The following is a 16,282-nucleotide window of genomic DNA, read 5'->3' on the forward strand; positions in this document are numbered from 1 at the left end:
ATTAAATGTGTAAAGTTTGAAAATGTTCGGGGTAAGTAATCAACATACAAAATTAACTGTAGTGACTGTGAAAGCTATTATATTGGACAAAATGGCAAAAATTGTAATAAAAGGTTTAAAGAACATATACAAGCTTTGAAAAAAAATAACATGTCTACAGTAAAATCAAATTTCGCTGAACATTTATTAGAAACTAACCATAACTATACAAATATTGAAAAGAACATCGAAATTTTAGATATTGAAAGGAAAGGAGAAAATTAAACACGAAAGAAGAATTACATATCTATCGAAATTATAACAAAGATCTGTCACAACATGTTAAATAGCAATCTAAAAAATAATACAAACGTAATCTTTGAAAAATTGAAATATTAAATACAGAGTACTAATCAAAATTACAACTGTGTTTTATAAATTTAACAACTGTTTAAATAGTCCACATGTGTATATTTAGTTATTTATTATTTATTTAGAGAATAAACAATTCTCTAAATATTAGTGAAACAGTCATTCTGTCAGTGAGAAACACGTATCTGGAAATAAAACAATTGTAAATAGGTTGTAGTTGTAAAGGGTACAAAAAAATTGTAAAGGGTTTTAGTTGATAATTCATTATACTAATATAAAGAAAACCATGTAATGTGGAGTTAATAACATTTCTTTATTCTTATTTTACATTTACTGAATGATAATTTTTCAATGTATTAAAAAGTATAAAAAATATTCTCAAAAACAAAACTTTATTCCCAAATTCAGTGTTATATATATTTTGTAATATATAAAAATAAAAATAAAATATATACATTCAATACAAATTTATATGCTGATTTTAGAAACAAATCGTGTATATGGTTTAAAATTATAATTATCTATGCAAAAAATTTAAAAGATTTTCATATATTTTAAAAATATTCTGAATTTCATTTTATAACTAAATTCAGTTGTATTAAGAAATAAATTAAATACAAACATTTCATAGAGAATTATATGCTGATTTCAGAAAAATAGTTCATATGAATAGTATATTAGTATAGTATACAATATTAGTATACAATCTATATACTATTATATAGTACAATACATTTATATTATATTATATTTACATTGTATTGATTTTCATTTATATTATTATGTATTTGACACCTGTTCTAAACTTGATGTTTATGAATAAAGCTTTCTGTATTCTGTATATTGAAAAGTGTGTTTATAAATACTATTTTATGTAAATTTGTGATTCATTGCAAGTTAATTCTGTTTTGTTTTAGGATGTTTAACAATGTCATGTTATTTATGTAATATGTTATATAAACTGTTAATCGAGTACTTGAATGAAATCGATCTTGAAATAATAACTTCTATTAACATGAGGAAATGAACACTGTGCAGTAGATACAAGAAAGCTGCTGTGCCCACTACTTCACACACAAGCAATAAAGGAAACTTAAGATAAAGGAAAACCTAACAATATTATGAAAGGTTTGATTTTTCCTCTTTGCAACCACAAGATTTTACTAAAATCAGATATTTACTCCTTTAAAAGTAATGTAATATATTTTAGAACAGTTAACAAGTGAAAGAAAATTAGTCAAATCTCTTTAAACTTAATTCTTTACAAAATCATATAAGATATTTATTTGAGTAACTGGATCATTTTTGAACAAATTTGTGTTTGGTATTGTATGGCGAGATTGCTCATCAACAAGGTTATGTGCCTTACTCTCTACTTTTAAGGATGACTGAAAAGCATCATCCTCGTAGTGGAGTTGCTGAAATTGCGACTGCGCGGTTACTAGCCAAAGCTATGGAATATCACTAACTGATGCTGTTCTCAATGCTCAATGCATGATTAAGGGGTTACCAATGACCCACAATTTACAAGGAGAAAAAACAGCATTCTTGAATTAAACATTTTGAGAGCTCATAGCTAAAACAATATACAGATTTTATAATTTACAGGAAACCAATGAAAGATCAATTTTTCTAAAACATCATTTCAAGACATGTTCTGACAGTAACATATGGGAGATTTACAATATTAGGCTAGTGTTGATTCTACAGCTTACTTTAAATCATTGTAGTAAAATTTAATGAAATGTAAAACTCCACTATTTTGTTAAACTAAATAACTAAATGTAGATCATACTTGAAATATACTAACTGGTTTTGCTAGAACAGCGATCCTTTCCTCTTCTACTACTTTCATAGTCTTGTTTGTTATTTCTATGACTTTCTCTTGAACTAGATGAGCTTTGTTTGCCTTTAACCTTACTTTCAACAATTTTCGCAATTGATGTACTTTCTTTTCTGGATTTTACATCCCTTGGTGGCTTTGAAGTGTTTTTTTCATCACTAGTCCCACTGCTTTCATTGTGTTTAGTTTTAAATTTTAATTCCTCCTTATACTTATTACTAATTAAGTCACTCTCAACTGTGCTAAGCCTTCTCCTCTTACTGGATGTAGATTCATCTTCTGATTCATGTTTGGATGACTTTGCAGAAACACTCTTTTCTTTTTTTAGTGAACTAGATTGCTTTGTGGAACTATTGCTATGTGTTGACTCTTTTTTGTGTGAGTGTGGTTTGTTTGATCTATTTTCTACATTATTTTTTGAAGATTTATAGGTTTTATGATAATCTTTTTTGGAAGACGTATTACTAATTGCATTTTGTTCACTTTTCTGTGTACTGGTAGAAAGTGAATGATGTCCTGAACCTTTTTTGTGACCTGTATCATGTTTTATTTCATTTTCTCTATCACACTTTGATGATTTCTTGCCTGAGCCGCTATCAGATTTCTTTTGAGATTTATCTCGTTCAGACCTATGATGGTCATCTCTTAACTTATGTTTCTTATCATTACTACTATTCTTGATATCGCATTTAATACTACTCAATGTAGATGTTTTACATTTTGAGGTTTCATCTTTTGGTTGGATTGAGTTATTAAATTTACTATCTGAGTTGATACTTTGAGATGTCTTTTTATGAGTAATTTTTTCTTTTTCATTTAATTCGGTTGACTTTCTATTAACTTTATTACTAATTTGGTTATCTTCCATAATAGTATATTTATTTTCTTTGTTTGATGGACTTTTAGGGCGATTAATAAAACTATGTGAATGTACATGATCTTTTTCTTTACTAAAACAAACATCACTGTCTGTATTTGTACTAAGATCATCACCGCATATATTCATTTCTTTATTTTCTGGTTCACTATCATATTCTTTCAAAATTTCTGTTAAGAGATTCAACTCATTAGTAACTTGGTCAAAATCAATGTCATCATCGATGTCTTCTGCACCTGGCAAGAATGAAGTATTTTTTATATCATTTTTTACACGTCCTTTTTCTGAATTGCTGGTTATTTTTGTGGCTTTATAAATATGAGTTTCATTGTTGGATGATACGGAAAATAAGGTCTCAGAGTCTGCCCCTGATCTACATTCAATTGATCGTAAATTGCAATCAATTTGGTTAACACTTACAGATTCAGGTACATACTCTACTTTAGGTTTTTTTACATCTTTAACATCATACTCGAGTCTCCTTTTTTGAGGATGTGATGAAACCATACTAGGAACAGAGACAACAGGTATGTGCCTTTTCTTCAGCTCTGCAATAGGTGTAGGCTTGTAACTGATACTGTTACCAATCATTGTCTCACCTACCCGATTCCCTTCACCTTGTGTTTTCTCAAATAAATTGTCTTCATCATTGGTTTTTGATGAATTGTTGCTTATCTCCTCAATCAGCTCAGTTTGTTCACCATCTTCCTCCAATTCATCTGCTACTTTTTCTGAAAACAAATATACTTTAGTAATCACTTTGTAACTAAAAGTATACTATGTTTGTATCACAAAATAGTAAACAACACACATCTCAAAGCGTACTGTGTTTGTACAGGAACATATATGTATATAATGACAGACTGTACCAAATGTGGCTTATGTACAACAAATGTAATCTAAAGTTCTGTTTCTATTAAATGTAGTGAAAACAATAAGATTTTGTCATTTTAAGTGTGTAGGTTTACAAATAAACTATTTAATAATTTGTTGTGAGAAATGCTGTGATCAAGTAATGTAAAAGTTTGTGTCCAGTTGAAGTCGACAGTTGTCTTTGTTTTCATCACATTGAAATATTAACTGAACAAATCTTTGAACTTACTAAGAACCAAAGTGAAATGAGGAAAGAACTTAATAAACTAATTATTGACAACATACGGCTAACCTCAGCTGTAGCTAGCCAGAGAGAGAGAGAGAGAGAGAGAGAGAGAGGGAAATGGTAAGTGTGAACAGAATAACAGCATAGAAACAATTTAAGCCATGTATTATTATTATTAACAAAAATATGGGGAGTTGTGGACCAAACCAATACAATGGCGTAGTTCAATGACAAGAAAAACTGGCAAATGATATTTCATTTATTAGACATACAAGTTTTTAATGGATGTGTTACTTATAGAGAAAAATGAAAGTATCTAGCTGATTTGATATCTTGGACTTATTTCACATTCATATTATAGACAGTCTGAATTTTTTAAATATAAAAGGCAGAGTTGGCTATGGAAAACGTAATGCACAAGAACCTACAATGGAGATTCGGAAAAATAGGATGCAATTAGTTATCACAGGAGATATTAACAGTCTTAGTGTTGGTGAAAGATGAGCATCATTCTCTATAGGCAAACCAAAGCAAGAAATATCAGTAAAAATGAATTTCATTAAAAAAACCTGTTTCTGGAACTTATTCCAGAACTTATATCAGAAATAATGAAAGCAAAAGAAACAAGACCGCTGGATAGCTTAGTTTGCCTAAAAATTTATCAATAAACATTTTATATATATAGTAATAGTAATATTTTTATATAATCACGAAAACTTTGAGTAATATTTAATTAAAATATAAGTCACAAAATCTCTGCCTAATGTGGACCAAAGGGTGACCAAGTTTGTGAAAATGCCAGATTATCGGAAATGGGGTTAAAAAAGAAAAATACTAAAATACAGTAATCTATGCATTATTTGCTTGAGAATACAACCGAGAATAAACTGTCCAAATAAACTTAAACAATGGAAAAGTATATACTTTATGAAGGCAGAAAGCTGTGTCTATAATGAAAATTAACTGCAAAGACTAGCCACTTAAAAAAAAAATGCTTAATGTCCTGTTGTTTTCTGCACTGTACAATAGGTTATGTTGCCTCATCACGAAGATAAAGAAAGAACCATTACCAGTCCATTACCAATGTACTTTGTTGTTCAGAATACTGCAGGATGGTTTCGACAGCCTTTATTCCCTCACTATGTATGATATTTCAGGAGCTTTCATGGTGGAGTTTTCAATGTCAACGTCTTCATAATTTTCCAGCATTTATTCATTAATTGTAATAGCAACAATAATTTCTTCATCACACATAATGTCTTATTCGGTATTATTCTGGATCCATTGTTCGATGTCATTTTCATCGGCTTCTGCAATCCAGGAACTTTTTTAAGGAGGGTAAGTAAGTTTATATTTTCTTCATCATCATGTTAAAAAAAAACACACATTTCCCTCGTGCTCAAGAAATTTTCACCAGGAACAAACTAGTTTTAATGACTCTTAACTCATTACATGGGGTGCGGAAGTGGCGGAGTCCTTATACACTAACACATGTGCCAAGCCAGAGCGTCCATGAAGCACATGCACAACATCTTCTCTCTTCTTAAGTGCTGTATTTTCGTGCGCGTGCACCTGGGAACTGCCTGATCCAAATCTTGTCTTCTTTGATTATTCCGAGCAGGCTGAGCTGATCTGGCAAGCTTCTTTCTGACTATCCTTACCACACTCATTTTTTCATTTCGTACTACCCTCACCTATCGGGAAAACTTCCCGAAAATCTGGCTCCAACTATACTCTACTGTACTAAACCTAAGTTTCTTTCTTTATCCAAGCCAAGGTGGAACAGCATATGCCGAATGCCACGTGATCAAGGGTGTGCTTGGTCGTTAATATGCAAACTCTGGATACATGGCGACCTCCAGTTTAAACATAGCCTTCCCCAAGTAGAGCGGGACAATGCTTGAGGTGACCTTTAGATCTCCGCTACTGGTGGGAACACTATGAGTAAAAAAAGACCAAATAATTTAAACAAACTAGAGAGCTCTAGCAGCACTCAAAAAGTGGAAAAGAAGCATAAGTATGCGTCTTATACAGATTAACCTTCACCATGCTAAGGGCGCAACCGACATCTTAGGTAGGAGGTTTATCTCAACAGGCCTGGATATCGCCCTAATCCAGGAACCTTGGATCAACAGAGGTTGCATCAGAGGCTTGACGACTCAAGTTGGTAATCTCATATATGATCAATCAATTGATAATCCCAGAACATGTATCCTAATTTCAAAAAATATAACAGCCTTTCCTATTACACATCTGATAACAAGAGATCTTGTGGCGGCTACTGTGAAAGTGGCATCACAGTAAGGGACGAAAGAGGTTACTATAGCCTCAGCCTACTTCCCTTCCCTGCAGAGCCGTAGAGATAGAGGTTCAGCCCTCATTCTCGGCTGTGACTGCAATGCTCACCATACCTACTGGGGAGCACAAACATAAACCCAAGAGGAGAGGAACTTCTACAGTTTATGTTCAGTAATGATTTAGTTTTGGAAAACAGAGGGTCCATTCCAACCTTTATCACCAGAACTAGACAAGAAGTCCTAGACATAACTCTATCCACAAGGACTCAAAAACATAAACATTGTAAGGTGGCACGTCTCAGAGGAGGCCTCACTATCGGACCACTGCCCTATTAAGTTCGACATAGAGGAGATAGGAGAAAAAATGTGACCTACAGGGTTCCTAAATCACCCAACTGGAGGGCATACCGAGTGTCTCTAGCCGAAGAGTTGGAAGAAATAGAACCCTTCCAGAAAAATGAATTTGACTTAGAAACGTCTGCACAATTAGTAGAACAAGCTATAACAAAGACCTACGAGAAAAAGTGCCCTCTCTGACAAAACAGGCTGAAGAAAGACATGCCGTGGTGGACTGGGAGGTTAGAAACACTACGAAATAAAACTAGAAATTTACTAAAATGGGCAAAAAGGACAGACGATTGGTTCCCTTATCAACACGCCTAAAACGAATATAAGAGAGAACTTAGGAAGAACAAAAGAAGATTCTAGAGAAACTTTTGCAAAAACATTAACAGCCTACCAGAGGCTGCCAGGCTTAAAAAAACTCTCCAAACTAATCACACTAACCCATTAGGAACCTTAGTAAAGGGTAACGGTGACCTTACAGTAGACAGAAAGGAGACCTTAGAATTGCTTCTGGAGACACACTTTCCGGGGAGTCACCTGACTTGAAATGAGGATATTTATTCTCTAGTCGAGGGGAGATCCAGCCAAGAGATTGCAAAAGCCAAACAATGGTCTAACAGCCTATTCACACATGAAAGAATTAAATAAGCAATAAGATCATTCAAGCCATTTAAATCTCCTGGGGCAGATGGAGTTTATCCCGCCCTTCTTCAAGAGGGGCTGGACATCTTATTAAATACTCTTATCAATCGGTTTAGAAGCAGTTATGTCTTAGGATATACACCAAAAAACTGGAGGACAGCATTGGTGGTGTTCATACAGAAAAAAGACAGGGATCCAACTCAACCCAACTCGTACAGATCCATAAGCTTAACCTCCTTCATGGTGAAAACTATGGAAAAAATAATAAACAGGCACATAAGGGACGTAATATTACCAGACCACCCACTTAGTCCCACTCAACACGCTTATATAGAAGGTAAATCAGCTACCAACGCTCTCCACAGTTTAGTGGAAGCGGTGGAGAACACCTTCGACGAAAAGGAAGCCCTAGTCAGCGTCTTTATGGACATTGAAGGAGCTTTCGACCGAGTAGCATATCAATCCATGGAGACTGCAATGGAACGTTTTGGAGTTCCCCCAGATGTAGTCAAATGGATAGTAGCCATCCTAAAAAGCAGACAAGTAAAAGCAAAGTACAGAGACGAATCTGCCGCAATCACGGCCCAGAAAGGCTGCCCCCAGGGGGAGTTCTGTCTTCTCTCCTGTGGGCGATGGTGGTGGATGATCTTCTTAGCAAACCAGAGAAGAGGGGAACAAGGCTACAATGTTATGCGGATGACCTAGTTCCTTGGTCAAAGGAAAAAACAAAGGCACGCTGGAACGCCTAATTCAGAAAGAACTAACCTCATAAGCAACTAGTGTCATGGGGAAGGTCTACGGATCAACCCATCTAAAACAAATATGATTACCTTTACCAGGAAAAGAAAGTTCCAGCTTACTCAACCTGTTCTGGAGGGAATCAGCATAAACCAAACAAAAGAAGTGAAATACCTGGGTTTAATCCTGGATGAGAAGCTCACTTGGAACTCCCATATTGGAAACAGAATATCCAAATCGACAATGGCCTTTGGGCCTTTAAGAGACTTTTTGAATTTAAATGGGGACTGAAACCCAAAATGATATATTGGATTTACAAAACCAAAATAAAACCAATGGTCACATATGCTGCCTTAGTGTGGTGGCCGAAAGTAGAACAAACAACAGCTGCTAAAGGGCTACAGAGTCTTCGAAGGCTAGCTTCAACAATTGAAGCAGTCCTGGGATACAATCCTCTGGGGCAAGAGGTGATGAGGACAGCCGCTCTAAGTGCAATGAAGCTTCTAGGAACAAAGGTAATAAATGCTACCTCCTTAGAAGGCCACAAGAAGAGATTGCAAGTATTTCCTGAGGCTGAAATGCTAACCAAAGTATCAGACGCAATGGTTAAGAAATACTTCTTTGACAACTCATATACGGTCTCTATCGAAAGTAGGGAAAAATGGATTAAAAAGGAGGCCTACCCTACAAAAGGAGTCCTGAAGTTCTACACAGATGGTTCACGCCTTGACTCTAGGGCAGGATACGGAATACATGGACCAGGAGTCGACATGGCTGTGCCCTTAGGAAGACATGCCACGGTTTTTTAGGCGGAGGTCAAGGCAATAGACTTATGATCCAGCAGACTCATACAAATGAGGACAAAAGGATTGAAATACTTAATACTTTCTGATAGTCAGGCTGCACTAAAGGCACTTGATCGCCAAAAAGGGAGCGGAATTCATAATGGTGGGGCCTGAGCCAGGTTGCGGGATAGCCCTCTCCAACAGTAAAGCTCTGGTCAAAGATTGGGAAAAGAGGATAAGAAACATTAATTGGAGTAGAACCTCAGGATTAAGACTATCCAAAATGTTTATCTCTCCTTACGTTAAAGGGTGGACAGCTCTCTTAGATCAGAATAAGGAGGATATAAGACTAATATTAGGAATGTTGACAGGACATGGCCCCCTAAGGAAACATCTTATGAGGGTAGGCCTTAGCCAGACTAACGAATGTAGACTCAGTGGAGAAGAGGAGGAATCAGCATGGAGCATATTTGGTTAGATTGCCCTGCCATCTTAGAAACTCAGAAAAGATTCCTGGAAGCATATCTCCTCAGCCCCAAGGAAATCAGAGAACAGGAGCCCTCAAATCTGGTCGGTTTTTGCAAAAGCCTCGGACTTTGAGGACACAAAATTAAAGTAAGGGAGGCGCAAAGGTCCTTTTAGGAATAAGCACAGGGATAAACTGTCCTTTTCCCTCAGGAAGGAAAAAAAGCTCATTACAGGCGTCCGCCACCCATCCAATAGGTTAAGTTTCTTTAAGCTCTGGATAAGATCTAGACCATCATCATTTGCAGATATAAGGGAGGATAACAGCTTGTGTTTGTGTCTATATCTTTTCTTGAGACTAACCAAAACTTCTTGGTCCAGTGGCTAGTCTAACGCTGTGATATTGGGTGGTAAAAACATTGCTTGTATGTCCCCCATTTTTTTTAACTCTTCAGTGGCTGGGTGTGAAGACGCGTTGTCCAAGCTCAGAAGTCTTCCTTGGCAAATTTTAGATTTTAAAAACTGCTCAATCGATGGAACAAATACTTTTTGGAACCATTTTTTTTTAATTGCACAGCTTATCCAGACATAGGACTGGTTTTGGTACCAATTTAAAAGTATATCCATTTCAAAGTTATTAAACGCACATGGTTTCTTGGATTTTCATATGACACCAAGTTTTAATATGTGCTCTCACCTGTTGCATAACTGCATGATAGGATTGTTACCATCTCCTTGCTCCTTTTAAAGCCTGAGGCTAACTGTTCTACCTTAAAAGCAAGACTTTTCGCTTGTAACAGTTTATAACTTAACTCTATTTCATTACAGTTGTACAATTGCTGTCCAGTCAAACCTCCAACTTTGATTAATTTCTGAAAGTTTTCTTTAAACTGAGACATACCCTCCATGTCTCCAGAGAGTTTTTTTTCTACAAATTCTAAGCTCCATAGTGTTTCTTCTAGCGGATCAAACCTGTCAGTACTTGCGAAAAATTTAGGATCACTATCTTTTTAAAATTTTTTATAAAATTTCAAGGCCTTCTTTTTGCAAGATTAGTCCAGTAATTGGCATGTCCTTCTCTCTTGTTTGATAAAACCAAACGTAAAGTGCTTAATTTACCTCATTAAAGTCAGTCACTTTCCTTCATACTTTTCCTTTCTTTCAATGTTTCTGTACACATTATCTTAATACTTCATGACTCGATTTCTGTCCGCTTCTTCTTTCCGTCTCCAACCGTACTTTTGTTGACCACAAAATCCTTAGTCACTGCACTGACACTTTCTCCGTTATCCAGTCTCTTTAATGCGTGTAACATTTGCTTCATAGAGACGTTTACTTGCTTTCTTCTAACAGAAGATGCAATCACAAAGTACTGTCCAGCTCGCACAAACTTTAAAACAGCTCTGAACAATACAGAACATGCAGTCACTCACATCGCGGTCCATTGAATCACAGTCGATTGAGTGACTCACTGGCTACCTGCCACAACATAAAACTTTTATGTTAGATCCAGTCAGTACCACCACTCCCCCTCTCCATCACCAACATACCTAGGCACAGGTAATTGACTGCCCTTCCTATTTATTATATATCTGTACAAAAGTTGTGATTTAAATATGGTAGAATATTTTTACGATGAATTATCCCTTTTTGATAGGCCTTATACTAATTAAATACTGTAGGTTATAACTTTACAAGTAACTGTATTTTTCTTAATTTATAGTAATAATACTGACAAAGTGACTTAAAATTTGAATAAGAACTTAAGTTAAATATTTGTTTGTTTGTTTATGGAAATCAGTTAATTTATTCAGTGGGCCTTTCAATTTATTGCATTTAACATTTTACATGCATTATTTATAACTATAAGTTCTAGAAACTGAAAAAAGTTCTGACTTTATACTAGGGTTAGATTTTGTTAAACTCAAAAACCCACCAATTTTATTTCACCATTCTATAGGAAACTTAAACTAATATTTTGATTATATAACTCCAAATTTGGGTTCAGGAGTTAGACTCTAGTTATTGACCAGGTTTTGAACACATGTCAAATTTTAGAGACAGGCTAAGGAGCTTAAATATGTACAGGGTGCGGCAGCATAACTTCCTTTTTTAAAATGCCCGCCATTCAGTTAGTTGATGTCATAGCGGAGCGCTAGTGGTCTCATTCAAGAGGGGATACTGTAAAGTTTTGTCCCGACACGGTTTAGTCGCCATCATGCGTTGGAATAAAAGTAAAGTAAAGTAAAGTAAAGTAAAGAATGTCTTATTTTACCAGGCGAAGTTAGGGCTAAGAAGCCCTCTCTAACACTTAACCTGGGGACCAACGGCTTAAAGGTGACTTCCGAACCACCACCAATGGCCGGGCAGGCGGGCCGCTTGTAAGGACAGGATCGCTCAGCGGTCACCTGTCCAAGCAGCGGCCACGCTCGGCGTTGCTTGATCTGGTTATCTTGCGATAACCGCCGTACCCACTACACTGCGCCATTGGCCAGTGAATTGGAATAGTGAGGAGCGTGCCTTTGTCGTTGAGGCCTACTTTTCAAGCGGATGTTCGGTTATTGCAACACAGCGTGCATTTTGGAATCGCTTTAATTTAGCCCCGTTGGCTCCCGTCCCAGACCGCAAATCAATTGTTACATGGGTCACTACATTCAGACAAACTGCAAGTACGACAAAACGAAGAACTGGAGTCCCTCGGCCCGTTAGATCACCTGAGAACATTGAAGCAGTGAGAGCGTCAATGTTGCGATCACCACGGCGTTCTGCGCGCAAACACGCATCTGCCCTTGGACTATCCGATCGTTCTGTGAGAAGAATTCTAAGTGATGATCTTCATTTTCATCCCTATAAGATGGCGATAGTGCAGGAACTTTCAGAACGTGACTTCAATTCTCGGATGAACGCGTGTGAGCTTCTTCTTGATGTCGTTCCCGAGGGTGCTATTGTTTTGTTTAGCGATGAAGCCCATTTGCATTTGTGTGGGTCGGTTAACAAACAAAACATGCGCTACTGGGCTGACACCAACCCTCGAGAATTTCATCAAAGGCCTTTGCATTCACCGAAAGTCACAGTGTGGTGTGCAGTCTCCTCAGCTGGAATTATTGGTCCCTGGTTTTTTGAGGAAAATGGGGTTACAGTGACAGTGACTTCGGACCGGTATGTAAACATGCTACAGAATTTTTTTTCCCACGGCTAGAAGATTTGGATTTGGGGGACACGTGGTTCCAACAAGACGGTGCAACAGCACACTCTTCGAGAGCATCGATGGCTGTTTTGAGGGAAAACTTTCCAGAGCGCCTTATCTCAATTAGAGGCGATTTGGAATGGCCGGTGCGCTCTCCCGATCTGTCACCTTGTGATTTTTTTCTATGGGGTTTTTTGAAATCCCGTGTTTATGTGAACCGTCCAAGAGCCCTACAAGATTTGAAGACCAACATCCGAGAAGAAATTGCCAAAATAACACCTGCTACGCTAACAACAGTCATGACAAACGCCATAAATCCTAAGCTTACGCAATGTATGGAGAATGGGGGACGTCACCTAACAGATTTGATCTTCAAAACAATGTAAATAAAAACTTTAGACATGTACCTACATTATAAAAAATAAATAAATATTTTCTGATACATACAATAGTTTTTATTGAGTTTTGAAAAAAGGAAGTTATGCTGCCGCACTCTGTATTTAGATTTAAACTAATTACATATTTTACTAAAAAATTTCATCATAAACTATATAACTTTGACCATTATAGCTTAATAAATAGCAGATTTATTACCCAAAACGTAAAATGATGTATTGGACTTGGCAAATGCCACAATATTAACAAATTATGGTCAAAACTTTAACGTACTTTATCTTAGAAATTAATTAAGATATTGGACAAAATTTGGTGTGGTTTCTTAGGTCTGTGATTTGGCCCAACTCTCTCTGACAACCTTGGGTGTCACTCTCTGAATGATTTGACATAAATGACTCTACTCTGTAAAGTAATAATTATAAGTACTATGCTGTTCAAACTTAGTATAAATAATGTTGTATTATTTTCTATAGTCTAAAATGTGTATATTTCCTTTATATATAAAAATGCTTCACTAAAATAAAACAAAAGTCAACAACAATACAAAAACAACGTAATTCGGTGCGACAATCCAAATTAATTAAACCATCAAAGTTAAATTATGTACGTATGGTAAACGTAATTCGGTGCGACAATCCAAATTAATTAAAACATCAAAGTTAAATTATGTACGTATGGTACATATTTGAATAATGGTTGTAATAGTCACTAGAGACGGGAAATACTTTTGTTTGCCAATATCCTGTTACAAATAACGTATTGAAGTAACTTCTCCGATGTCACATCACGTTAAGACGATCTAGGACGTGATCTGAAATCAGGAAAGTACCGATCGGAAAGGACCCTGGCCATCAGTGCAGACTTTGTGCACCACCCTGCACTTCTGGCGAAAAACATCCCTTGAGATAGTACCCAAATTCATGCTCAGATCACATGAGTGCTTGTAAAGGTTATCTTTAACTTTGGTACTACCAGTAACACATTTATGATAACCTAATCTAAACCTACTTATTTTGAATAACGTTCCATAGTTTAATATTTCCATTCTTAGCCTCATTGCATGCACAAAATGGTCTCGGCTGTTACTGGTTGGGTGTCAAAGTGACCTTTGGCTGGATGATTTGAAATGGAATGACCCAGTAAACATGTCTGACAGCAATCCTTCCTTTTGATAGTTGATTCGATCATTCAAATGTTGGACGCTTATTATTCTGCAGCCTAACCAAAGACTGACCAGCCTACCCAAGAGTCAACCTGTCTAACCGAGCCATTTAGTATATTATTTTCTACATAACTTTCTTATTCCGTGTTTCTTCGAACTAAATGTTCACTGTCTTCATTATTTCACACTAGAACACCCTATACGAGGAGTTCTAAACAACTATTAGTTCAAAACATTTGGGGTTCTTAATATATAAACTCCACCTAGCCAGGAAGTTACTATTGCCACCAAGCTAATTTCCACAGATTAAATTTTAATGAATATGTAATTAATTTGATTTTTACAGATCACTGTGGTAAACTAATTGGGTACAGGCTAGCTCCAATATAAAAACCAGCACTGGTTCATGGAGATCATACACTTCAGTAAACAAACAAAACATAACCTAATTTCACTTTGTCATCATTTAGAGTACGTATATTTTATTTTAATGACTACTGACCTTTTTTAGTGTGTCGAAAGTGGCAGTGAGGTCTATTACAGAATCTTTTGTCAAAATATGGACAACTCAGACTCTTAAAATACCCTTTCGAGGGTAACATTGAAAATGAATGAAATGTCAACAACTGTTTTTTGTTTTTACTCTGTCTTCAAATCACAGACTGGTTTTAGCTAAGTTAAACTTGTCTTGACATCTTTGAATATAAACTTCAAAACACAGACATCAACTCAGTAATTTAGTTTTAATAACTAATTTACATAATTTTTCTCATGAACTAGCGACACTAACTATGCTTGAGTTAGTAATCAAAGGTTTCACTTTACATTCAAACTTCAAGTTATTTTTTGCGACAATAGTGACTGCTGCCAGACTACTTTTACAAAATTACCCGCAGCTAAGGTCAGAATCTCCTTTTTTTAATCTCCGCTTTCACTTAGCGGACGTTATAAAGATTCCGCATCTTAATTTTTGAAAAGAAATTAGAGTCTAACTGCTGGTCATAGTAGATCCTATTACGCTATTAATTGAGGCTTTTATTATGAAAATGACAATGAAAAATTATTTCATCCAAAGCTAATATCTGTTGCCAATCGAAACGTAGCTGCGTACTACCATGATTACAGGTATATGATGTGGAGAAGATTCAGACTTGGTGTTTTGTAAATATAATGAGTCTAAATCCCACTAAATGTCTGGTCATCACCTACGCCAGATAGACAGAGCGATCAGTTGTTTGAGTATAGGTTCCTGGATATTGTTTTGTATACAGCAGACATTGTCTCCGGTCTTGGAGTTTTTTTAATGCCCACAATTGACGGTAATCACATCGCCATTTTAGTCAATAACGCCACGAATATTCGTGGACTAATTAACTGAACCTTCCACCGGGGCTTTTCTCTACTGTCCCTCAGAGCTCTCTGTATCCCATTTTTGACCTATTAAGGGGCATTATTCTGTGGTTTAGTCACCTTACCAGGTGGGGCACTCGGTACACAAGTGGTTCTACAGGATGATTGATATAAAACTCGGCTACCAGTAGATGGATGTTGATTTACGGGAGGTTCAACCCCGCTTGAAATTAGTTTATTAACCTGTGGCGGCTTACATAAAATATTGATAGATACAGTATATTATTATTCAAGATCCTGACTGATAGACTGCCCAAAGATACTGCACCTAATCAATCTCCACATCCCTCATAAGCTCACTGTTGTCATTTGTTTGTAAAAACACTACTTCCAATTAACTACCAATACTGCAACACCATGTCTAGGCTAATGAGGAAAGTAAATAAAGTGTGTACCAACGTTGAATAATTCTGTTCAACTCATGCAGTTTCTTTTTAAATGTGACAGTGATTCGATGATCTTAGTTCCTCTGTGTACTACTAATTAGATTGTGTTCTGCAGTGTTATTTGATTCGTTACTTAATCGGGTTTTTCACTTTTTTGTTATTAAGTTTATTATTTATTCACTGCGTTGTTTAATCATAAAGTCATATTACTGATTCTGTTGCTTTTTCTTAATTTGTTATTATTATTTATTTTTATTTTGTTGTTATTTCAAAATCTATAACTGTTGATCTAACTCCAT

At 35.9% G+C, this 16,282-nt stretch overlaps 1 protein-coding gene across 1 annotated transcript in view; it reads right to left on the reverse strand.

The window, feature by feature from the left end:
- LOC124369103 (RNA exonuclease 1 homolog) overlaps positions 1-15,023 on the reverse strand; it is a 146,543-nt gene extending 131,520 nt beyond the window's left edge. The window contains exons 1-2 of the mRNA XM_046826845.1: positions 14,690-15,023; positions 2,162-3,802 (exon numbers count right to left, since the gene is read on the reverse strand). Of these exons, the coding sequence (XP_046682801.1) occupies positions 2,162-3,802; positions 14,690-14,789 (1,741 nt within the window). The 5' untranslated portion in view covers positions 14,790-15,023. The remainder of the gene's footprint in view (positions 1-2,161; positions 3,803-14,689) is intronic.
- Between the last annotated feature and the right edge of the window lie 1,259 nt (positions 15,024-16,282).

The sequence above is a fragment of the Homalodisca vitripennis genome, chromosome X (assembly GCF_021130785.1).
Source record: "Homalodisca vitripennis isolate AUS2020 chromosome X, UT_GWSS_2.1, whole genome shotgun sequence".
NCBI classification, from domain to species: Eukaryota; Metazoa; Arthropoda; class Insecta; order Hemiptera; family Cicadellidae; genus Homalodisca; species Homalodisca vitripennis.